Raw genomic sequence first — 24,922 nt, 5'->3', positions numbered from 1 at the left:
GAGCCGGGGTCCGGTTTCCTGGGAGAGAGGAACAAACAGCTGGGGCTGGTAGTGAAGGATGGGGACAGCTGGGAGGGGGCCTAGCTTCTGCCTAGACTCTCTCCCCAGCCCCAGTCCCTTAGCAGACACCATGGGTTGGGCCCTCCCCAGCCCTAATAAGACCAGGGCCATGGCCACCAGCCCTTGAGCTGTTACTCTAAGCCAGGCCCTGTGCCCTAGGCCTCCGCCTCCTGAGACATCTAATTATATCCTCGCTGTCCTGTCTTCTGAGGTAGGGTCCTATCTTTATCTCCCTGAGAGTTTTGAGGGAAACCAAGGCCCAAACGGTAGAATCACTCACCCAAGGTCAAGGCCAGGAAGTGGCATCTCTGGATGCCCTGATGCCCAGCCCCTTGCCTACACCAGAGGAAAACTGGTCTCAGACTTGCCAAAGTCAGTGTTAGGCTTGTAGAGGCTTGGCCCTGGAATCTCTCAGCCCCAGACTGCGCCAGTTTTTCTGAGTGTTACTGAGGTTGTGGTGGATTTTTCACAACTTTTTGGAGGCCGGACACAGTGGCTTACACCTGTAATCGCAGCACATTGGGAGGCCGAGGCAGGCAGATCACTTGAGGTCAGGAGTTTGAGACCAGCCTGGCCAATATGGTGAAACCCCATCTCTACTAAAAATACAAAAAAGAAAAATTAGTCAGGCATGGTGGTGCATACCTGTAATCCTAGCTGCTTGGGAGACTGAGGTGGGAGGATTCTTTGAACCTGGGAGGCAGAGGTTGCGGTGAGCTGAGATTATGTCACTGCACACTCCGGCCTGGGTGACAGAGTGAGACTCTGTCTCAAAAAAAAAAACCTTTTGGACCACATCCCACCCATAAGAAACATATTCTGTCTTACAACTCAGTACATGCACCCATGCATAGACATGATTAAAAATCAACTTTATTGAAGTGTAATTGATCTGCAATGAATTTTACCCATTTTATGTGTTCAATAAGTTTTTTTTTTTTTTTTGAGACACAGTTTCGAGCTTGTTACCCAGGCTGGAGTGCAATGGTGCAATTGCAGCTCACTGCAACCTCTGCCTCCTGAGCTTCAAGTGATTCTCTTGCCTCAGCCCCCGTAGTAGCTGGGATTATAGGCGCCCGCCACCATGCCAGGTGAATTTTTTTGTAGTTTCGGTTTCACCATGTTGGCCAGGCTGGTCTTGAACTCCTGACCTCAGGTGATCCACCCCACCTTGGCCTCCCAAAGTGGAGTTGTCTCCATGTCTCTGGGATTACAGGCGTGAGACACCGCACCCCGCTGAGTTTTGACAAATTGTACATGCCCGTGTAACCACCAGCAAAACCAAGGTGTAGAATGTTTCCTTTATCCAGAAGTTCCCTCATGCTCTGTTCAGTAACCACCCTGCCCACCAACTTATACCATGATTGATTCCATTAGTCACTTCTAAGTTTTCATTTTTCTTTTGGCTTTTTTTTTTTTTTTTTAATAGAGATGGGGTTTCACCATGTTGGCCAGGCTGGTCTCAAACTCCCAACCTCAAGTGAGCCACCCGCCTCGGCCTCCTAAAGTGCTGGGATTACAGGCGTGTGCCACCACACCCAGCCAAGGCTTTTTTTTTTTTTAAGAGTCTTGCTTTGTTGCCCAGGCTGGAGTGCACTGATGTGGTCTTGGTTCAATGCAACCTCCACTTCCCAGGCTCCAGTGAGCCTCCTACCTCAGCCTCCCGAGTAGCTGCACTACATGTGCACAGCACCATGCTTGGCTAATTTGTAAAATTTTTTGTAGAAGTGAGGTCTCACTATATTGCCCAGGCTGATCTTGAACTCTTAGGCTCAAGAAATCCTCTGGCCTTGGCCTCCCAAAGTTTTGGGATCACAGGCACGAACCACCGTGCCCTACCTTCTTCCTTCTTTTACTCAGCAGATACATACATAAATAGATATATAGATATAGATTGTTTATTTCTTGTTGTTTTTGTTTGTTTGTTTGTTTTTAGTGGTGGTGTTTAGACAAAGTCTTGCTCTGTCGTCCAGGCTGGAGTGCAGTGGCGTGATCTCAGCCCACTGCAATCTTCGCCTCCCAGGTTCAAGCGATTCCCCTTAGCCTCCCAAGTAGCTGGGACTATAGGCGCGCACCACCACGCCTGGCTAATTTTTTGTATTTTAGTAGAGACAGGGTTTCACCATGTTGGCCTGGGTGGTGTTGATCTCCTGACCTGGTGATCCACCCACCTCAGCCTCCTAAAGTACTGGGATTACAGGTGTGAGCCACCGCGCCCGGCCTACTCAGCATAATAGTTTTGACATTCGTCCATGTAGCGTGTATTGAGTTCATTGCTTTTTGTTGCTGAGTAGTATTCCATTGTGCAACCATACTGTGGTGTGTTTATCAGTTCACCTGCTGAGGGACATTTGAGTTGTTTCCAGTTTTTGCTATTATGGACAACACAGGGCCTGTGACCATTCACACATACCTATTTTTAACTGAAACAAGTCTCATAAAATGTAGATGGCCCCTGAAGTATGGCAGCACTTTGTTATTTTCTATTCTTTCTCCATTTTGTTTCATTTGGTTAGGTGTGATGGCTACAGCCTCCCAAACTGATTTCATTTCGCTTTAGTGGGTGGGGACCTCTACCCCTCCCCAGGCTGGGGCTTCTCAAAGCTAGTTAGAAGCCCATGGGGGCTGGTTAACAGTACGAATTCCCTGCTGACCCCAAATCAGGCTCTTGGCAGTGGAGGGGGACTGGGCCAGCAGGGAAGCTACAGAAGTCACTTACTCTCTTCTTTTTTTTTTTTTTTTTTTGTGACAGTCTCACTATGTCACCCAGGCTGGAGGGCAGTGGCGCGATCTCAGCTCACTGAAACCTCTGCCTCCGGGCTTGAAGCGATTATTCTGCCTCAGCCTTCCAAGTAGCTGGGACTACAGGTGCACACCACCATGCCCGGCTAATTTTTGTGTTTTAAGTAGAGACAGGGTTTCACCATATTGGCCAGGTTGGTCTCAAACTCTTGACCTTGTGATCCACCTGCCTCGGCCTCCCAAAGTGCTGGAATTACAGGCGTGAGCCACCACGCCTGGCAACAACTTTTTTTTTTAGATGGAGTCTTACTCTGTTGCCCAAGCTGGAGTGCAGTGGTGATCTCAGCTCACTGCAACCTCCACCTCCTGGGTTCAAGCGATTCTCCTGCCTCAGCCTCCCTCCCTCAGGTATGTGCCACCATGCCTGGCTAATTTTTGTACTTTTAGCAGAGATGGGGTTTCACCATGTTGGCCAGGCTAGTCTTGATCTCCTGACCTCAAGTGCTCCACCCACCTTGGCCTCCCAAAGTGCTCAGATAACAGGCGTGAGCCACCGCACCGCACCCAGACTCCCTTCATTCTAATTCAGGAAAAGTTTGAGAATCAATATGGTAATGCCTGGGCTCCCTGTCTCTGCTTTGCATCCTGGCTTTGCCATTTGTCTGCTTCCTAATTTGAGGCAAATGATTTTTATTTTTCTCTCTGAGCCTCAGTGTTCTCATCTGGAAAATGGGACAAGCATATATACAAGAGCCAGACCCTGTGGCTCACACCTGTCATCCCTTCGCATTGAGAGGCTGAAGCAGGAGGACTGCTTGAGGCCTTGGAGTTCAAGAACAGCCTGGGCAACATAGGGAGACCTTGTCTTTACCAAAAATACTAAACTTTAGCTAGGTGTGGCTGTGTGCACCTGTAGTCCCAGCTACTCGGGAGGCTGAGGTGGGAGGATCACTTGAACCCAGGAGGTGGAGGTTGCAGTGAGCTATGATTGTGCCACTGCACTCCAGCTGGGGCAACAGAGCTAGATCCCGTGTCTACCCCACTCAGGCTTGAGAAACCCACCAAAGGGAAATGAAATCAGCTTTGTGGGGCTGTGGCCATCACATTTAACCAAGTGAAACAAAATGGAGCAAGAATAGAAAAATATATATGTTTTAAATTAGCTGGGCATGGTGGCCTGAGCCTGCAGTCATAGCTTCTCAGGAGGCTGAATGGAGAAGATCACTCAGCCCAGGAGTCCAAAGCTGGGAGACAGAGTGAGACTGAGTCTCTAAAAAAAAAAAAAAAAAAAAAAGCCAGGCGCCGTGGCTCACGTGCCAGGCACAAATAACACTTTGGGAGGCTGAGGCGGGCAGATCATGAGGTCAGGAGATGGAGAGTAGACTGGCCAACATGGTGAAACCCCACTCTACTAAAAATACAAAAGTTAGCTGGGCATAGTGGTGCATACCTCTAATCCCAGCTAGTTGGGAGGCTGAGGCAGGAGAATCGCCTGAACCTGGGAGGCGGAGGTTGCAGTGAGTCGAGATCGTGCCACTGCACTCTGGCCTGGGCAACAGAGCGAAACTCCGTCTCAAAATAAAAAAAAAAAAAAGGAAAAGAAAGATTCAAGAGCTCATGCAAGTTTCACATAAGGTGAGTCTGCCTCTGGTTTCAGGGATATGTTGGTGTTTGTGATCTCTCTCTGACCTCATCTCCTCCCTGTTTGCCCCTCCCCAGTGCGGCCACCATCCTGCTGTCTCCTGTGCTGTTCCTCAACTCCCCAGCACCCACCAGCCACAGGCCTTGGCCCAGACTCCCCGCTCTTCCCCCAGAGAGGAGCAGGCCTGATTCCTTCTTGTTATTTTGATAAGGCTTAGCTCAAATGTCACCTCCTTGGAGAGGCTGTCACTTCACTCCCTCACTGATCTCATCCGCATCCCAAAAGCCACTCTCTTACGTCACCCTGGGTTATTTTTTCCATAACGCCTATCACTGACATTAACATTGCATGTTAATTCACCTGTTTATTGCCTGTCCCCACCAGGAGGATTTCAGTTCCCTGAGGGCAGTGATCTTTTTTCTTTCTTTTTTTTTTTTAATTTTTAATTTTTGTAGAGATGGGGGGGTCTCATTATGTTTCCCATGCTGGTCTCGAACTCCTGAACTCAAGCACTCCTTCCGCCTCAGCCTCCCAAACTGCTGAGATTACCGGTGTGAACCACCACATCCAGCCAGGGCAAGGATCTTGATCTTCATTTACTGTATTTACTTTATTCACTGCTCTATATTCAGTGCCCAGAACAGCGTCTGGCCCATAGCAGATGGTCGACCAGGGTCTGTTAAATGAGTGAAAAGCCCAGAGCGTAAGGTCTGGGAGCCAGTAAAGTGCTTAACAAATACAAGCTGTATGATTACTATGGTTTTGTTTGTTTGTTTTTGAGATGGAGTCTCGCTCTGTCAGCCAGGCTGGAATACAGCGGCATGATCTCAGCTCACTGCAACCTCTGCCTCCTGGATTCAGTGATTCTCCTGTCTCAACCTCCCGAGTAGCTGGGCGTACAGGTGCACACCACCACACCGGGCTAATTTTTGTATTTTTTAGTAGAGACGGGTTTCACCATGTTGATCAGGCTGGTCTTGAACTCCTGACCTCAAGTGATCCACCTGCCTTGGCCTCCCAAAGCGCTGGGATTACAGGTGTTAGCCATGGTGCCTGGACTCAACAGTGTCCTTTATGATACTTCCCGGGTCCAGCCCGGGTTCCAGCCCCGGCTCTCACGTTGCATTCAGGTGCCATTAGAAAGCAGTCTATAAATAAAGATAAAATAGCAGTCTATTATTAAAACAACACACAAAAGAGAGCATTTAGAGAAAGATGATCTTAAAAAAAACAACTTAGCGGCCGGGCGCAGTGGCTCACACCTGTAATCCCAGCACTTTCGGAGGCCGAGGCAGGTGGATCACGAGGTCAGGAGTTCACGACCAGCCTGGCCAACATGGTGAAACCCTGTCTCTACTAAAAATACAAAAATTAGCTGGGCATGGTGGCAGGTGCCTGTAATCCCAACTACTCGAGAGGCTGAGGCAGGAGAATTGCTTGAACCGGGACCCGGGAGGTGGAGGTTGCAGTGAGCCAAGATCTCACCACTGCTCTCCAGCCTGGACTACAGAGCGAGACTCCATCTCAAAAAAAAAAAAAAAGCATCTTTACTTGAGCAATTTTCTACCTTCCAATGGATTATTTTGCAGACCCCACTTGGGAGCCCTCTGGAGCCAGCTGGACTGAGGTTCCAATCCCAGCGCCTCCTGTTACCAACTGTGTGGCCTTGGACCATCAAGTCCCACTTTGAGCCTCAGTTTCCCCATTTTAAAATGGGGATAGGCCAGGCACAACAGCTCATGCCTGTAGTCCCAGCTACTCAGGAGGCTGAGGCAACAGGATTGCTCGAGTCTAGGAAGTCAAGGCTGCAGTGAGCTGTGACTTGTACCACTTTACTCTAGCCTGGGCGACACAGCAAGACCCTGTCTTTAAAAACAAAAATAAATGAGATGATTATTTGAGGTCAGGAGTTTGAGAGCACCCTGGCCAACATGGCGAAAGCCTGTCTCTACTAAAAATATAAAAATTAGCCAAGTATGGTGACACATGCTTGTAATTCCAGCTATTTGGGAGGCTGAGGCAGGAGAATCGCTTGAACCCAGGAGGTGGAGGTTGCAGTGAGCCGAGATTGCAACATTGCACTCCAGCCTGGGTGACAGAGACTGTATCAAATAAATAAATAAGTAATAAAATAGGCCAGGCACAGTGGCTCACGCCTGTAATCCCAGCACTTTGGGTGGCTGAGGCGGGCGGATCACGAAATCAGGAGTTCGAGGCCAGCCTGACCAACATGGTGAAACCCCTCTCTACTAAAAATACAAAAATTAGTCAGGCATGGTGGCGGGCGCTACATCCCAGCTACTCAGTAGGCTGAGGCAGGAGAATTACTTGAACCTGGGAGGTAGAGGTTGCAGTGAGCCGAGATCATGCCACTGCACTCCAGCCTGGGCGACAGAGTGAGATTCTGTCTCAATAAAATAAAAATAAATAAAATAAATGGGATGACACCGGCTTGTATCTCATAGAGATGTCAGTATCAGGTAGAGGGCATGTGTGGGTGCATATTGTCATTCACTGTCTTTTTCATAAGGACAAGGGTGGGAGGCAGGGCCCGTGGTCTGCAGTGTCTGCGGTGTCCGCCTGGCCCCCCTGGAGACCCTGCCCCTCCATTCCGCAGGATGATGAGGTGGTCCTGCAGTGCAGCGCCACCGTGCTCAAGGAGCATCTCAAGCTCTGCCTGGCCGCTGAGGGCTTTGGCAACCGCCTGTGCTTCCTGGAGCCCACCAGCAACGCCCAGGTCTGTGCAGCAGGGAGAGGGGCCGGGTACTTGGGGTCTGATGGGGCAGAGAATCTTGGGTCCAAAGAAGAGGGTTCTGGGAGTCTGAAAGGGGGTGCTGACAGGAGAGAACGTGGGGAGGGGGGCTAAGGCTAAGGGGGGCTACCTGAGGTGGGGAGGGGTGGAGGTCTGAGGCGGGGCAGGGGGTCGGGGTGTTGGAGGGGCTTCCTGTGTTCACAGAGGTGTGGGAGGCGAGAGCAGGGGCTCCTGATCCAGAACTTTCCTTGGCAGGTGGCTGAGTGGGCAGAAAGCCTTGGGGTTTTTTTGTTTTGTTTTGTATTTGAGGTGGAGTCTCGCTCTTGTCACCCAGGCTGGAGTGTAGTGGCACCATCTTGGCTCACTACAACCTCCGTCTGCCGGATTCAAGCGATCCTCCTGCCTCTGCCTCCTGAGTATCTGGGATTACAGGAGCCTGTCACCATGCCTGGCTAATTTTTGTACTTTTGGTAGAGACAGGATTTCGCCATGTTGTCCAGGCTGGTCTCAAACTCCTGACCTCAAGTGATCTGCCTGCCTAAGCCTCCCAAAGTGGTGGGGTTACAGGTGTGAGCCACTGCCCCCAGCCAAGCCTCAGGTTTAAGAAGAAGTGGCCTGAGAGTCCTGAAGAAGGGCTGGTTGGGGGATAGGGGTCTCGGGAGGGAAGGGCAGGGAGACTGAGGGATGGGGGATGGGAGGGACCAGGCAGAAGACCTGGAGTGCCAGGAGGAGGGGTCTGAGGTGTTTTATTTTCACTATTATTTTTTGGGGGACACAGTCTCGCTATGTCCCCCAGGCTGGAGTGCAGTGGTGCAATCTCAGCTCATGGCAACCTCTGCCTTCCAGATTCAAACGATTCTCCTGCTTCAGACTCCTAAGTAGCTGGGATTACAGGTGTCCGCTACCATACCTGGCTAATTTTTGTATTTTATTTTTATTTTTAAAATTTTTTTTACATTTTTTAAAAACATTTTTTAGAGATGGGGTTTCACCATATTAGCTAGGCTGGTTTTGAATTCCTGTTGTCAGGTGATTCACCCACCTCGGCCTCCCAGAGTGCTGGGATTACAGGCGTGAGCCACCATGCCCAGCCTAATTTTTGTATTTTTAGTAGAGATGGGGGTTTCACCATGTTAGTCAGGCTTGTCTCGAACTCCTGACCTCGTGATCTGCCTGCCTTGGCCTCCCAAAGTGCTGGGATTACAGGTGTGAGCCACCGCGCCCAGTGGGATTTTTTTTTTTTTTTTTTTTCATTTTTTTTTCAAGTAACAAGACTGAATCATTACGGGTCATTTTAGAGGAAGGAGTCTCATGGTAGGGGCGGGGGGAGGATGGGACAGGGCCTCAGTTGCGGAGGGCGTAGGACATCCGATGGGGGTCGGGGCTGGCAGAGCAGGGGGATGTGGAATCTGATGGGGGAGGAAGTTTCAGAGTCTGAGCGAGAGGGGTCTGAGGAGGCGAGTCTTGAGTTTAGGAGTCGGAGGGTGGGGGACTGAGGAGGAAATTTAAGGTTGGGCGCCCTCCTGTGTCTGTGAAGCAGAGTTCAGAGGTGTTTGAGGGAAAAGGCAGGAGCGAGGACTGTCTGATGGTGGAGGCAGGAGGTGGGGTTTCCTTTGGGAAGGGATGTGGGGTCTTCAGCAGAGGAGGACACAGAACAGGAGCTTCCTGTCCTTCGAGCAGGGTTAGCGTGTCTCAGCGGGGAGGCATGGGGCTGAGGCTTCCTATGAGATTACGTGGGACATGGGTCCTTGACTCGGGAGAGGGTTAGGGTTAGAGAAACTTCTGAGGAGTCTGGGTGGGGTTGAGGTGTCTGAGGGAAGAGGCACAGAAGAGGTATTTTCGTGATGTTGATGCAGATTCAGTGTGTCTGACGGGGGTGGCAGAGGGCTGGGCTTTCCTGTGGGGTGGGGGTGGGGTCAGGAGTGTGGGCATTCAGACTAGGGGAGGGAGTGTGGCAGGGAATGGTACTCAGGGGTCTCCTGGCCCCTCATTCACATCCTCTACCCGCCCCAGAATGTGCCCCCTGATCTGGCCATCTGTTGCTTCATCCTGGAGCAGTCCCTGTCCGTGCGAGCCCTGCAGGAGATGCTGGCCAACACAGTGGAGGCTGGTGTGGAGGTGAGGACCCTACCTGGGGGCAGGCAGGGTGGCAGGGATGGGCGAGAGAACCTGGGGGTCTTTTAGAGCACGGTGGCAGGGATGGGGGAGAGGACCCAGGGGTCGCTTACCATCTGCTCTTCTTCCTCTCTCTGCCCTGCCCCCCACAGGCCCTCAATTTGGATAAGTGGGTAGGTCTGGCCTTGGATGTCACCTGTCCTTCCCCCACTCCTGACCCCAGGCCCACCTCTCAGGTCCACGCCCTGCACACGGGGGCTGGAGGGTCCTCCCTCACCCCAGCTGTCAGGGGCTGTGGAACCCAGAACAGGCCAGGCAGGCAGGAAGGAAGGGGATGGGGGCTTCTGAACCCCTGTCCCGTACGCCTGCTCCTTTCTCCTCTTTCCTGTCCTTTCCCCCAACCCTGATCCCAGCTCCTCTCCGCATGGGACCTCCCCCGCACCTGCCCCATCCCAAGCGTGAGTCCCTCCGGTCCAGGAGTGGGTCCACCATGTGATCACCTGGCCTCATCACATGGTGCCCCCATGGCAGCCTTGGAGCATGGGCATGTGACAGCCATGATGGGAGGCATGGTTAGATGTCCGCCCCCAGGGCCGAGTCGCCTTGTGCTGGGGAGGGGCGGCTGTCTTACCACTGCGGTCATGTTAGCCGATGGAACCACTGCTAGGCCTGTCCTGGAGCACACAGGCTGCAGCTCAGCATGGTGGGGGAGGTCAGAGCAGAGGGGCTGAGGTCCACTGAGCCTGGGGCTGTCCTCAGTATCCCCGGGAAACTAGAAGATGGCTTCGTCCTCCTGAGTGACTTCCAGCCAAGGTGAAGGGAGCAGAGAGGACAGAGTGGGCTTTGCGGAATATACGATGGCCAATCCACAGCCATCTATCTCAGAGACCTAGTCCCTGCTTCCATGAATGGGGAAACTGAGGCAGAGTCCCATGAGAGTCTGAGCTGAGCCTGTTTTACCTCCAGGCCTGAGCACGGTATTTTACAGGGAGCATCTTGTCACCTGTGACTAGGCCAGACCTCTTGGGGGTCTGAAGAGTCCAGGGGGTCTGTGCTTATTCTGTTTCCTCCCTCCTCCTGCAGTCATCCCAGGGTGGGGGACACAGGACGCTCCTGTATGGTCATGCCATCCTGCTCCGGCACGCGCACAGCCGCATGGTGAGTGCAACCTCGACGGGCGTGGGCAGGGGGCGGGGCGTGTGGGGCGGGGCGTGTGAGGCCTGCCAGAAGGAGGCTGACCTCCCTCTACAATCCTAGTATCTGAGCTGCCTCACCACCTCTCGCTCTATGACGGATAAGCTGGCCTTTGACGTGGGACTGCAGGAGGATGCAACAGGTGCAGGCGCTGGAAGGGGTGGGGGTGTGAAGGGGACCCCGCAGGCAGGGATTCAGGGGGTAGAGGGTCTGCAGAACTCCGCGGCAAGCATGAGACTACCCTGGGGACACAAATGGGAGCCTCGGAGCAGAGTCTTCGACAGTCCGGACAGGGAGACTTGGACTCACATTGGGGAGCACTAGGCAGTCTGAAGTCAGGAACAGGAACTGTTAGGTGGAAAGTCGGTGGCAGTGATAAGAGAGTTTTGGCCCAAGGGCCCGGGAGGCCTGGTGGCTGGGAGAGCCCTGGAAAAGAGCACTCTGGGAAGCCATCATCCTGACAGCCACCTCCACCCCCACCCATAGGAGAGGCCTGCTGGTGGACCATGCACCCAGCCTCCAAGCAGAGGTCTGAAGGAGAAAAGGTCCGCGTTGGGGATGACATCATCCTTGTCAGTGTCTCCTCCGAGCGATACCTGGTGAGCCATCGCAGTTCCTCCTGCCCCCAGGTCTGGGGGCGCATGGGAGGGGCCCCCATCTCCTCACCATGGGTTTGCCTAGCTGGTCTCCCACCCCCAAGGGCCTGACTCCCAATTTCCTGTTTCCTGACCCCTGGCATCCAATTTTCTGATTTCTGATCTCCCATTGCCTGACTTGATCATTTCCTGATCTGTGATCTCTGATGATCCTGTCTCCCATCTGCTGGTTTCCTGGTATCCACTCTTGATTTCCGGCCTCTGACCCTGGGGCTCTCACCCACCCCTACGATCGTCTCTGATTGCCACATCCTGGTGGCCCCAGCACCTGTCGACCGCGAGTGGGGAGCTCCAGGTTGATGCTTCCTTCATGCAGACACTGTGGAATATGAACCCCATCTGCTCCCGCTGCGAAGAGGGTGAGGGCCCCAGACCTCCTGCCCCGAAATGGAGACACCCCCCAGCAAAACAGACCCTTAATGTTGCCCTTCAGGCATACCCAAATGGAGCCTTGGGACCTCAGACCCCAAACCTAGATCTCCCAGTTATCACACTTAGATCTCCAGCTGACCCCAGATGCAGATCCCCAGAGCTCAGGCCCCCCAAATCTCAAACTAAATATTAGACTCCCAAACTCAGACCCCAAAGTATTAGTCCCCAGGTGTCCTAAACCCAGATTCAAATCTTAAAACATCAAATTTAAAGCTTGTGGCCGGGCACGGTGGCTCACACCTGTAATCTTAGCACTTTGGGAGGCTGAGGCAGGTGGATCACCTGAGGTCAGGAGTTTGAGACCAGCCTGGCCAACACAGCAAAACCCCATCTCTATTCAAAACACAAAAATTAGCTGGGTGTGGTGGCACGTGCCTGTAATCTCAGCTACTCAGGAGGGTGGGGCAGGAGAATCGATTGAACCTGAGTGGCGGAGGGTGCAGTGAGCCGAGACTGCGCCACTGTATTGCAACCTGGGTGAGAGAGCCAGACTCCGTCTCAAAAAAAAATTAAAGCTCCTTAAACAATAAACACAGACCCCCAAATTCATACATCAGATCCCCAAACCAAGACTCCAATCTTCAGCCCTCCAACCTCTCAGGCTTCAGACTTCAACTTCAAATCTCAAAAACCAAAATCCTCGAAATCAAACTCCCAACTCAGATTCCCATGCTGACTCCAACTCTCATACTCCGAACTTCAGAGTCCTAAACCCAGACCCACGCTGGGACTCAGACCCTGAAACTCAGACCCATCACTCCTATGTCATACTCCAAAGCTCAGACTTCCACACCCTGGATTATAGCCTCAGACCCCCAACCTCACTTTCCAGCTTCTGAGCTCCAAAATCAATACTCAAGGCCAGGCACGCCTGTAATCCCAGCGGTCTGGGAGCCAAGGCGGGTGGGTCACTTGAGATCAGGAGTTCGATCAGGGCCAACTTGGCAAAATCCCGTCTCTACTAAAAATACAAAAATTAGCTGGGCATGGTGGCTGGCACCTCTAATCTGAGCTACTTGGGAGACTAAGGCAGGAGAATCACTTGAACCCCAGAGGCAGAGGTTGCAGTGAGCTGAGATCATGCCATTGCACTCCAGCCTGGGCAACAGAGTGAGACTCTGTCTCAAAAACAAAACAAAACAAAACAAAAACACCCTCACAATTCGGGCCCTAACTCCAGAACCCAGTCTTAGACCTAGCCATCACCCTTCTAAGCCCGTGCGCCACACCTCAGCCCTGGAACTCAGATCCGACACCAGTGAGCATCAGACCTCAACCTTGGACCACACACGCACTCTGACCCCCACCTCAAAAGTCCAAACGCAGAGCCTTAAATCACAGACTCACAACTCCCCCAGCCTCGGCTCTGCAGACCCAGACCCCCAAATTAGGTGCCCAGCTTCAGATCCCAAGTCTGAACTTCAAATGTCAAAAACCCAAATCCCCCAAATCAAACTTCCAATTCAGCCTCCCATGCTGACTCCAAGCATGGCCCAAGTCTCATAGCCCCACTTCAGGCCTCAACCTTGGCCCTAAAATACCCTGAAACTCGGACCTCCAACTGCAAACCCCTAAACCCAGCCCTCAGCTTTCCCCAGGGGAGGAGCAGGGCCCCTGACTTCATCTTGGTTCCTGGGTCTTCCTGGGGCTCCAGCCTCCCGGTGACCACCTTCCCTTCTCCTCTCCAGGCTTTGTGACGGGAGGCCACGTCCTTCGCCTCTTTCATGGACATATGGATGAGTGTCTGACCATTTCCCCTGCTGACAGTGACGACCAGCGCAGGTCTGGGTTGTGGACAAGAGGGCCTGGGGTCTAGGGGTGGAGGTGGAGGGCTGGGACCCTATGAGTAGGATTAGGGACCAGATTCTGGGAGCTGAACCCTTGACTTCACTCTCTCCTGTGTTCCCAGACTTGTCTACTATGAAGGAGGAGCTGTGTGCACCCATGCCCGCTCCCTCTGGAGGCTGGAGCCACTGAGAATCAGGTAGGGCGGGGAAAGTGGGGCGGGGCCAGGGAGAGGCTGGGGTCTCCTGGCAGCCTGGGAGGAGAGCAGAGGTCGTGAGGGAAGATCTGAGGAAGAAACTGAAGGGTCTCGAGGGAAAATCAGAGCAGCCTAAGAGAGAGAAGAAAGTCTCAGCCATGCGTGGTGACTTCATGCCTGTAATACCAGCACTTTGGGAGGCTGAGGCGAGAAGACCACTGGAGGCCAGGAGTTCAAAACCAGCCTGGGCAACATCATGAGACCCCCATCTCTGTAAAAATTTTGAAAGTAGTTGGGCGTGGTGGTGTGTACCTGTAGTCCCAACTACTTTCTGGGGCTGAGGTGGGGGATCACTTGAGCCCAGGGGGTCAAGGCTGCAGATCCTGAGCTGAGATCCTGCCACCGTACTTCAGCCTGGGTGACAGAGCAAGACCCTGTCTCAAAAAACAAACAAACAACATGAAAAGAGGCCGAGTGTGGTGGCTCATGACTATAATGTCAGCACTTTGGGAGGCAGAGGCAGGTGAATCACTTGAGGTCAGGAGTTCCAGACCAGGCTGGCCAGCGTGGTGAAACCCTGTCTCTACTAAAAATACAAAAATTAGCCTGCTGTGGTGGTGGGTGCCTGTAATCCTTGCTACTCACTCTCAGGAGGCTGAGGCAGGACAATCGCTTGAACCTGGGAAGTGGCGGTTGCAGTGAGCTGAGATTGCACCATTGCACTCCAGCCTGGGCAATAGAGCAAGACTCCATCTCAAAAAAATACAAAAACAAAGGCTGGGCATGGTGGCTCACACTTGTAATCCCAGCACTTTGGGAGGCTGAGGCAGGTGAATCATTTGAGGTCAGGAGTTCAAGACCAGCTTGGTCAACATGGTGAAACCCCGTCTCTACTAAAAATATGAAAATTAGCTGGGTGTGGTGGTGCACATCTGTAATCCCAGCTACTCGGGAGGCTGAGGCAGGAGAATCGCTTGAGCCTGGGAGGCTGAGGTTGCGGTGAGCTGAGATTGTGCTACTGCACTCCAGCCTGGACTACAGAGTGAGACCCTATCTCAAAATAAATAAATAAATAAATAAATAAATAAATAAATAAATAAATAAACAAACAAGGAAATCAAAACAAAAATGAAGTCTCTCTGGAGTCCTGGAGGAAAAGGAGGTTTGGGGGATTTTTAAGGGAGTGACTGGGGGTCCTGAGTACAATGATGGGGAATTTAGGGGTCTGGAAAAACTGGGGGCACTGGAGACATTTGGGAAACCCTGAGTAAGCTGTGAGGGCCTGAGAGAGGATTGGGGTTCCTCAGGGAGGACTAGGGGTCCTAATTAAGATTTAGGGTTCCTTGGCCGGCGCAGTGCTTCGTGCCTGTAATCCCCGCACTTTGGGAGGTTGAGGCAGGCGGATCATCTAAGATCTGGAGTTTGGAACCAGCCTGACCAACAAGGAGAAACCCCGTCTCTACTAAAAATACAAAATTAGCCAGATGTGGTGATGCATGCCTGTAATCCCAGTTACTTGAGAGGCTGAGGCAGGAGAATTGCTGGAACGTGGGAGGCGGAGGTTGCGGTGAGCTGAGTGCACCACTGTACTCCAGCCTGGGCAACAGGAGCAAAACTCCATCTAAAAAACAAAACAAAAAAAGATTTAGGGGTCCTACGAAAGGTTTGGGGAACCCTGGAAGAGGGTTGGGGGCTTGAGGAGGTTTGGACCAAGACTATACTGTCCAGGCCTGGTGCAGTGGCTCATGCCTGTAATCCCAGCACTTTGGAAGGCCGAGGCGGGAGGATTGCTTGAGTCCTGGAGTTCGAGATCAGCTTGGGCAGCATATCAATTCCTGGTTTCTATTAAAAAAGAAAAAAAAAAATAGAAAAGACTGTAGTGTCCGTAGGAGAACTGGGGGTCCTCTGACTCTCCTGGCCCTCGTCCTCCACAGCTGGAGTGGGAGCCACCTGCGCTGGGGCCAGCCACTCCGAGTCCGGCATGTCACCACCGGGCGGTACCTGGCGCTCACCGAGGACCAAGGCCTGGTGGTGGTTGATGCCAGCAAGGCCCACACCAAGGCTACCTCCTTCTGCTTCCGCATCTCCAAGGTCAGTGGGGTTTGTGGCGCCCTCGGGAGCCCCTCAATCCCAGTCCAGCCTGCACTCTGCTGTCCCTCAGGGGGGCTCCCCTGCTAAACGCACAGGCAGAGGAGGCTGACCTGTGTCCCCTGCCCCTGCAGGAGAAGCTGGATGTGGCCCCCAAGCGCGACGTGGAGGGCATGGGCCCCCCTGAGATCAAGTACGGGGAGTCACTGTGCTTCGTGCAACACGTGGCCTCAGGACTGTGGCTAACCTATGCTGCCCCGGACCCCAAGGCCCTGCGGCTCGGCGTGCTCAAGAAGAAGGTGGGTGTCATCCCAGCTGCTAAGGAGACTGAGGTGGGAGAACTGCTTGAACCCAGGAAGCAGAGGTTGCAGTGAGCCGAGATCACACCACTGTATCCCAGCCTGGGCCACAGAGCAAGACTCTGTCTCAAAAAAAGAAAAGAAAGGAAAAGAAAAGAAACGCAGGGGGTTCCACAGTGAAATGCAGGGGGCTTTATAGATGAGCTGGTGGGGAGACAGTGTCTGATTTACCTAGGGCTCGAAAGACTGCTTGGACCAGGTATGCCGTTTGCATAGGGTGCGAATTTCTGGCTGCCTCCACCCTAAGAAAGAGTATTGTATGAGTGGGTCCTCTGTCTGAGCTGCACCATGTTGCCCATTCCTTTACTGTACCTGTTGCGGGGGGCGGGGAGGGAAGATGGAGCCTCCATGTTGGACATGCCTAGCCCCCAGGTATACCTTTTCTATCAGCACATTCCCCGATGCACGCTTCCAGCTTGCTTATGCATGTTTGTAGCTCGATTTCTCAGGCTGCTCTTTGTTAGAAAAGAAATAATTTTGGGGGCTGTTAGAAAGGAAGCTCGGCCGAGGACTCTGTTGCCCTTACTATCATCTGCCTAAATAATTTCTTTCTACCTCTCGTATCAGTGCCATGAATCGAGTTAGGGGACAGTCAGGACAGGGATCTTAGGCTTTACTGCCAGTGCCTAGAACAGAGCCACTTGCTACAGGCTTGCTGAATGGATGAGTAGGAAGTCTTGGGGAGGCACCCATTTGCAAAAACAGGCCTGTCATTGAATACATGAGCCGAGGGCATAGAGACAGGGCCTGGGCCGTGTCCAAAGGGGGGGCCCGTGAGTATCATCAGCAGGTGGATGGTATTTACAGCCGCAGACTGGATGAGTTTCTGGGGAGGCTGGCTCAGGATGAAGCTGTCAACCATGATAGTCTCACCTTGTGGAAAGGTGGTCTGGCATTCTGTCTGGGACATGTTAAGTTTGGGGGCTGTTAGAGCTTTCTTGTTGGGGGAGTGTTAAGTCAGCAGTAGGCACAGGTGGAAAGGATCCGGCCTGGAGACAGAGACAGGAGGGAGGTGAAGATGGAGAGATAGAGAGGGAGAGGCAGGGCAGAGGTGAGAGAGATAGAGAGACAAAGACAAGCAAGACCAGAGACAGACAGAGAGACAGAGAGGAGAGACAGAATCAAAGACACGGAGAAGACAGATGACGGGGAACAGAAAAACGAGGAGGAATTTGTAGTGAGATTCTGCAGAGCAGGGAGTAGGGGGCAAATGCAGAACTCAAGTCTGGGCAGAGGTCTGGGGGGCATGGCCCTGGGCAGCTGGGCTCACTCCAGACCTCTGTCCCTCCACTCCTAGGCCATGCTGCACCAGGAAGGCCACATGGATGATGCACTGTCGCTGACCCGCTGCCAGCAGGAGGAGTCCCAGGCTGCCCGCATGATCTATAGCACCAATGGCTTGTACAACCAGTTCATCAAGTGAGCGACCTGATCTCCCTGCCCGGGTGACTCCCATGCTCTCCCGTGCTTCAGGTGTCCACACACCTGGCCTCTTTCATCTCTACCTCTGATGCTCACACACTTGTCTAACATATACACGGGCCATGTGCAGTGGCTCACGCCTGTAATCCCAAGACTTTGGGAGGCCAAGGCAGGAGGATCACTTGAGCCCAGGACCTTGAGAACAGCCTGGGCAACATAGGGGGACCCTGCCTCAAAAAAAAAAAAAAAAAAAAATTAGGCTGGGCGCAGTGGCTCACACCCGTAATACCAGCACTTTGAGAGGCTGAGGAGGGTGGATCGCTTGAGCCCAGGAGTTCGAGACCAACCTGAGCAACATAGTGAAACCCTGTCTCTACAAAAAATTGGCCAGGCGTGGTGACATGTGCTTGTAGTCGCAGCTACTTGGGAGGCTGAGTAGGGGGGATTGCTTGTGCCAGGGGGCCAAGGCGGCAGTGAGCCACTATACTCCAGCTTCGATGACAGAGACCCTTCTCAAAAAAATAACAATAATAATATATACATGACCCCTAACCCTAAACTCCTGACCTCTGACCTTGACAACCATGATCACATTCCTGATCATCACCCAACTTTCACACCCCTGACATCCAGAGCCTGGACCCTGGACCTCTCCATCCCTGAGTCCTGGGAACCCCCTGTACCTACACAGGAGCGAGTCCCAATCCTAGGTCTCCGCTTGGCCGCTGACTGACCTCAGACCAATGCCTTTCCCTCTGCGTCTCAGTTCTCCCCCTCTGTAAAACGGGTGGGTCTGGGGGAGTCCTGCGGGAGTGGGGCTGCTGTAGTCAGCGTTCCCGGCCCTGGCTGACAGCTGCGAGGTCCCTGTAGGAGCCTGGACAGCTTCAGCGGGAAGCCACGGGGCTCGGGGCCGCCGGCTGGCACGGCGCTGCCCATCGAGGGCGTTATCCTGAGCCTGCAGGACCTCATCATCTACTTCGAGCCGCCCTCCGAGGACTTGAAGCACGAGGAGAAGCAGAGCAAGCTGCGTAGCCTGCGCAACCGCCAGAGCCTCTTCCAGGAGGAGGTGAGGCCGCGGCGAGGGTGAGGCGGGGCCTGTGGGTTCAGGGGGCAGGATCACGGAGGGGCGGGGCCATGGCACTGGACGGTCCAGGACCTCAGGGACCTGAGGAAGTAGGTATTGAGAGTGGGGCGGGGCAGGAGGAGGAGCCGGACAGGAACCCCAGCCAGTGAGAAGGCGAGGGGGCGGGGCATTGGGAAGGGGCGGGCCTGCTGCGCTGGTGGGCGGGACCTGTGGGAAGGAGCAGGGCGAATAGCCGAGCAAGGGGCGGGGCCTGGAGAGAAGGATGGAAGAAAAGAGATGAGGGGCGGGGCCTGTGTAATACTCAGGGCTAGAGTGAGGCCCGGGGAGGTGAGGCCCGGGGTGGGGCCAGAGATCAGAGGTGGGGCTGCCAACTTAGCGGGAGAGGTCTGCAGGGTGGGCGGACAGAACCAGGGTGGGGTATGGGAGGTGCGGGGCCCGAAATAGATCTTTGGGCATTTGGGAGGGGAGGCTGGCTGTGAACAAAACGGAAAAAATCTCTGTCCTTATGGATTTGACCCAGCAGAGGGAGACAGGAGATCAGTAAAATAAATAAGTAAATTGTATGGCATATTAGATGGTGATAACTGCTAAAGAGAAAAATTCAGCAGGCAAGGGGTAGGGAGTGTTGGGGCTTTGCAGTTTAAGACACAGCGGTCAGGCAGAGTGACCTGGAGGAAGAGAGAAAGAAAACCATGTGCAAAGGCCATGAGGTGGGAGGATGTTTGGCATGTTCCAGAAACAGCTAGGCAGTGATTGGAGCAGGGAGGCTTGGGTGGGAGAGTGGAAGGAGATAAGGGCAGAGAAGTGACAAGGGCCAGGCCTTGGTGAGGACTTTGACTTTGGGAGCAACAGGAGGTGTTGGTTCTCTCCAGTCACAGCTAGTTAGGGGCAGAGCCGGTCAGTGTGATGCCACCTTGGTTCTGCTTTCCTGAGGCACTGCTCTGAGAGGTTCTGCTCTCCACTCTGAGGCATTGCTCCTCTCACTAGTGATCGGGGCCCCAGGATACAGATGCAACAATTGTTTTTGTTTGTTTGTTTTTGGTTTTTAAGACAGAGTCTCACTCTGTCAACCAGGATGGAATGCAGTGGTGGGATCTTGATCATTACAACCTCCACCTTCCAGGTTCAAGTGATTCTCCTGCTTCAGCCTCCCGAGTAGCTGAGACTACAGGTGTGCACCACCACACCGGGCTAATTGTTGTATTTTTAGTAGAGATGGAGTTTCACCATGTTGGCCAGGCTGGTCTCGAACTCCTGACCTCAGATGATCCACCTGCCTCAGCCTCCCAAAGGGCTGGGATTCGAGGCATAAGCCACTGTGCCCAGACAGTTTTATCCTTTTTGTTGATTTCACTGTTTATAATGTCTCGCAAGTGTAGTGCTGAAGTGCTGTCTAGCTTTCCTAAGTGCAAGAAAGCTATGATGTGCCTGACTGAGAAAATATGTGTTAAGATAAGCTTCATTCCGGCATGAGTTATATTGCTGTTGGCTGTTAATTTAATGTTAATGACTCAACAATATATATTAAATAACCATCTTTAAACAAAAACATATAAAACAAGGTTATGTAATAAGTGGTTGATGAAAATGCTGTCACAGACTCACAGGGACTCCCTGTATTTCTTCTAGGAGCAGTGCTTCCATATTTGATAATTCAGTGTTCACAATGGCTTTATAGAACATAACTACTATGAATAATGAGAATTGATTGTATATGTTTTACGTACTTTTCTGTATATGTATTATGATTCACAATAAAAGAAGAAAAAGATTAAAATGTAAAAAAAGAAAAGATAAAGTGAGAAAAGTCTTTCTGATGGTTAGTGTGGAGAGTGAACTGGGCCAATTAGAACCAGGAGTGGGGTGCTAGGAAGTGAGTAGGATGGAGAGAAAAGTACAGGAAGGGGAAGCATAAATTCAGTCCTGATGTTTGTGGGTAACACCCCTTCTGGTAACCGAGGAAGGAGAGCTAGGCAGACCCCCGGCACAATTATGCCTTAAGAATAATTTACTGCTCATTTATTTCTTTCTATATAATTTTTTTAATATAATCCTATCTTAGTTCATAGTCAGAAGAATGCCTAGAGCAGACACGGTACAGAGCATGAATTAAGGAATAAGCAGCTTCACGAGGTCAAGAGATCGAGACCATCCCGGTCAACATGGTGAAACTCCGTCTCTACTAAAAATACAAAAAATTAGCTGGGCACGGTGGCGCGTGCCTGTAATCCCAGCTACTCAGGAGGCTGAGGCAGGAGAATTGCCTGAACCCAGGAGGCGGAGGTTGTGGTGAGCCGAGATTGCGCCATTGCACTCCAGCCTGGGTAACAAGAGCAAAACTCCGTCTCAAAAAAAAAAAAAAAAAGGAATAACCAGCTTATAATCAGAGGAATGCCTAGAGCAGACACGGTACAGAGCATGAATTAAGGAATAAGCAGCTTATAGTCAGAGGAATGTCTAGAGCAGACATGGTGCAGAGCATGATTTAAGGGAAAAACAGTTATACCAGGACAAGAATCCGTGGCCCAGGTGGCAGCGTTCAGTATTGTAAAGATGCCCACTGTATGGCAGGCTTGGAGCAAGAGTCACTCCTCCTGAAAAGGAGTTGCAGTACCTTGCATCCAGTTCTTGTGGAAAGCTGGCCTCAGGTTGTCAAGCCCACAAGCATCCGAGGGCTTAAAACCCCTCTGGTCGGCCGGGTGCGGTGGCTCACACCTGTAATCCCAGCACTTTGGGAGGCCGAGGTGGGTGGATCCCAAGGTCAAGAGATCGAGACCGTCCTGGCCAACATGGTGAAACCCTGTCTCTGTTAAAAATATAAAAAAAATTAGCTGGGTGTGGTGGCGCACGCCTGTAGTCCCAGCTACTTGGGAAGCTGAGGCAGAATTGTTTGAACCCGGGAGGCAGAGGTTGCAGTGAGCCGAGGTCGCGCCACTACACTCCAGCCTGGCGCCTGGTGACGGAGTGAGACTCTGTCTCACACACACACACACACACAAAACCCTCCGGTCTAATCACGCCTAGGTGGCTGTATACCTTGTCAGCCCTGTTGCTGTATACTGACTCAAAGCATCCTCCTATAGAAATTACTGGAAGCTGCCAGCAGGTGGCGATATACCTTGTCAGCTCTTTAGCTACTGTGCTGACTCAAAGCATTCTCCTATAGAATTCCTTAGAAGTAGCCTGCCCCTAGATAAGAGATGTTGCACACTGCACCCTCTTCACTGCGCACGGCCCACCTCCTTGCCTCGGTGACCTAATGGGGGTGGACCCTTTGCTTATCGCACACGTGATTGTCTTGACCCTATTACTATTCTTTTTTTTTTATTTATTTTTTTGCGACGAAGTTTCACTCTTGTTACCCAGGCTGGAGTGCAATGGCGCGATCTTGGCTCACCGCAACCTCCGCCTCCTGGGTTCAGGCAATTCTCCTGCCTCAGCCTCCTGAGTAGCTGGGATTACAGGCACGCGCCACCATGCCCAGCTAATTTTTTGTACTTTTAGTAGAGACAGGGTTTCACCATGTTGATCAGGATGGTCTTGATCTCTTGACCTCGTGATCCACCCGCCTCAGCCTCCCAAAGTGTTGGGATTACAGGCGTGAGCCACCGCGCCTGGCCCCCTATTACTATTTTTAAGATGACCTCACTCACCACCCTGCCCCCTAACCTATACCCAATAAATACAGATGCTCCTGAACGTTCGGGGCCTTGCCTGTCTCCGCTTAAGTGGTGTGGCCCGCTGAGCCCAACTATCTTTTCCAGTCCTTCTGTTTCTTCTATCTTTATTTGTCGGATCCTGTGCCTCAGCACAGCGCTAGGGGACACCCCATGACCCCATAGGGCTTGACCCTACAGATGTTAATAAGGGCTGAATTATCATGGACTGAATCTCATATTGGATAGAGGCAGAGAGGACAAGAACATATGGGGATCCAAGGAGGAGAGGAGGGTGATGGGACTGATTGGAAATGTGAAACCACAGGGGCTGGTTTAGATCTAGGAACACACCGTCATGCCATTGAAGGAATATGCATTAGTGAATCCAAGAAAGACAAGGAAGGGAGGGGCTGGGTCTCCTATTGTGACCCCTTATTTTCCTTATCCTAGGGGATGCTCTCCCTGGTCCTGAATTGCATTGACCGCTTAAATGTCTACACCACCGCTGCTCACTTTGCCGAGTTTGCAGGGGAGGAGGCAGCCGAGTCCTGGAAAGAGATTGTGAATCTTCTCTATGAACTCCTGGGTATGGGGTCCCAGTCCTGATTCCCCCGAGAACACCCCAGATCCCCAGTCCTGTTGGATCTGACACCTCTTCTCCTCCTCAGCCTCTCTGATCCGTGGCAATCGTAGCAACTGTGCCCTCTTCTCCACAAACTTGGACTGGCTAGTCAGCAAGCTGGATCGGCTGGAGGCCTCGTCTGGTAGGAGAACTTGGGGTAGACGGACAAGGGCTTGTGGGAGGGGATGGCCATGGCCGCTTCACCTCTCACTCTGCGCACCCTGGCAGGCATCCTGGAGGTCCTGTACTGTGTCCTCATTGAGAGTCCGGAGGTTCTGAACATCATCCAGGAGAATCACATCAAGTCCATCATCTCCCTCCTGGACAAGCATGGGAGGAACCACAAGGTCGGCCCCTCACCCCTCATCTCTCATCCCATGAACTCGGAACCCTGACCTCTCCCCAGGGCCCCAGAACTCTGCTCACACCCTTACTTCCCTCCTCCATCTCATCTCTCACCTGTACATCACTCCCACTGGCTTCCGTCTCAACACAGGGGTCTCAAACAATGGCTCTTAAGTTGATTCTGGGCCAAAGATGTGCTTGGTTAGATCTTGGAAATGTTTTGTGGTTTTTTTTTATTTTAGACAGAGTCTCACTCTGTCACCCAGGCTGGAGTACAGTGGCATGATCTTGGCTCACTGCAGCCTCTGCCTCCTGGATGCAAGCAATTCTCCTGCCTCAGCCTCCAGATTAGCTGGGATTACAGGCTCCTGCCACCACACCTGGCTAATTTTTGTGATTTTAGTAGAGACAAGGTTTCACTCTGTTGGCCAGGCTGGTCTTGAACTCCTGACCTCAGGTGATCCATCCACCTCAGCCTCCCAAAGTGCTGGAATTACAGGTGTGAGCCACTGTGCCTGGATGGGGGCTGAAATGTTTTTAAACTTTTCAAATTTTATAGCCTCTAGGTGGGTTGCATATATTTACTCTGCAGTTTGCCACAGTTCGATAAGTTCCACATTATTTCTAACCACTTCATGCATTTACGTGGTTGGTGCAAAAGTAATTGCAGTGTTTTCTATTAAAAGGATTCATAAAAACCGCAATTACTTTTGCACCAACCTAATCCCAGCACTTTGAGAGGCTGAGCCAGGCAGATCACAAGGTCAGGAGTTCAAGACCAGCCTGGCCAACATAGTGAAACCCTGTGTCTACTAAAAATACAAAACTTAGCTGGACATGGTGGTGGGTGCCTGTAGGCCCACCTAATTGGGAGACTGAGGCAGGAGAATTGTTTGAACCCAGGAGGTGGAGGTTGTGATGAGCTGAGATCACATCATTGCACTTCAGCCTGGGTGACAAGAGCGAAATTCCATCTCTCTCTCTATATATATATTATATATATATATATAATATATTTATATATATATTTTATATATATAATATATATATATATAAAATCTTGATTCCTGTGTCTCTCACGGGTCCTTTCACTCTGCCCTCTAACCTCTTACCTCACTACTCCAGTATCTCCTTCCTTACACTGCTGATACCTTATCCCAACCCATGTGACTCTCCCTCAGCCTCTTGCCAGATCTTCCCCTTTGACCCTTGACCTTTTTCTAATCCCTGACCTTCCGCTTTCACCACCTCCTCCCAGTCGAAATTGCCACGTCTCATCCCGACGTGCCATCCTTTCCTCCTGGATTCCCTCCCTCCCAGGATCCTTCCATAGACCCTGCCCTGGTGCCTGCACACTTTTGACCTCTGACCTTGACCTCCAGGTCCTGGACGTACTATGCTCCCTGTGTGTATGCAATGGCGTGGCTGTTCGCTCCAACCAAGATCTTATTACTGAGAACTTGCTGCCTGGCCGTGAGCTTCTGCTGCAGACAAACCTCATCAACTATGTCACCAGGTCTGGCTCTTAACATCTGACCCCAGAACTCAGAACCTCTCAACCCTCTCCCTGACTCAGAGGCTCCACACCCAGGTGGATGTCCCTTCCTTAATCTCCCACCCCAGGGCTAACACCCAGTCGTCACAGATGCCCACTGTGGCCCCATTCACCCTTGGTGTTGACTCCTCTGTTCTGTCTTCCTGGCTCCATTTCTGCCTCTGTTTCTCTCTCTCTCTCTCTGTGTTTTCTCTTTGTCTTTGCCTGTTTCTGT

At 52.1% G+C, this 24,922-nt stretch overlaps 1 protein-coding gene across 2 annotated transcripts in view; it reads left to right on the top strand.

Moving 5' to 3' along the window:
- The window catches only part of RYR1 (ryanodine receptor 1), a 152,994-nt gene that overhangs the window by 1,228 nt on the left and 126,844 nt on the right, over positions 1-24,922 (top strand). For both annotated transcript variants that reach the window (XM_064381346.1, XM_064381345.1), the window contains exons 2-17: positions 7,062-7,181; positions 9,210-9,314; positions 10,395-10,469; positions 10,569-10,647; positions 10,992-11,104; positions 11,427-11,520; positions 13,282-13,375; positions 13,503-13,577; positions 15,509-15,665; positions 15,797-15,961; positions 17,319-17,440; positions 18,314-18,509; positions 22,637-22,772; positions 22,855-22,950; positions 23,037-23,155; positions 24,536-24,669. In XM_064381346.1, coding sequence (XP_064237416.1) covers positions 7,062-7,181; positions 9,210-9,314; positions 10,395-10,469; positions 10,569-10,647; positions 10,992-11,104; positions 11,427-11,520; positions 13,282-13,375; positions 13,503-13,577; positions 15,509-15,665; positions 15,797-15,961; positions 17,319-17,440; positions 18,314-18,509; positions 22,637-22,772; positions 22,855-22,950; positions 23,037-23,155; positions 24,536-24,669 — 1,880 coding nt within the window. The remainder of the gene's footprint in view (positions 1-7,061; positions 7,182-9,209; positions 9,315-10,394; positions 10,470-10,568; positions 10,648-10,991; positions 11,105-11,426; positions 11,521-13,281; positions 13,376-13,502; positions 13,578-15,508; positions 15,666-15,796; positions 15,962-17,318; positions 17,441-18,313; positions 18,510-22,636; positions 22,773-22,854; positions 22,951-23,036; positions 23,156-24,535; positions 24,670-24,922) is intronic.

The sequence above is a fragment of the Aotus nancymaae genome, unplaced genomic scaffold, assembly GCF_030222135.1.
Source record: "Aotus nancymaae isolate 86718 unplaced genomic scaffold, 86718_ANA_hifiasm-v0.15.2.pri h1tg000028l, whole genome shotgun sequence".
Classification (NCBI taxonomy): Eukaryota; Metazoa; Chordata; class Mammalia; order Primates; family Aotidae; genus Aotus; species Aotus nancymaae.
This window is presented reverse-complemented; position numbering and strand designations above follow the sequence as displayed.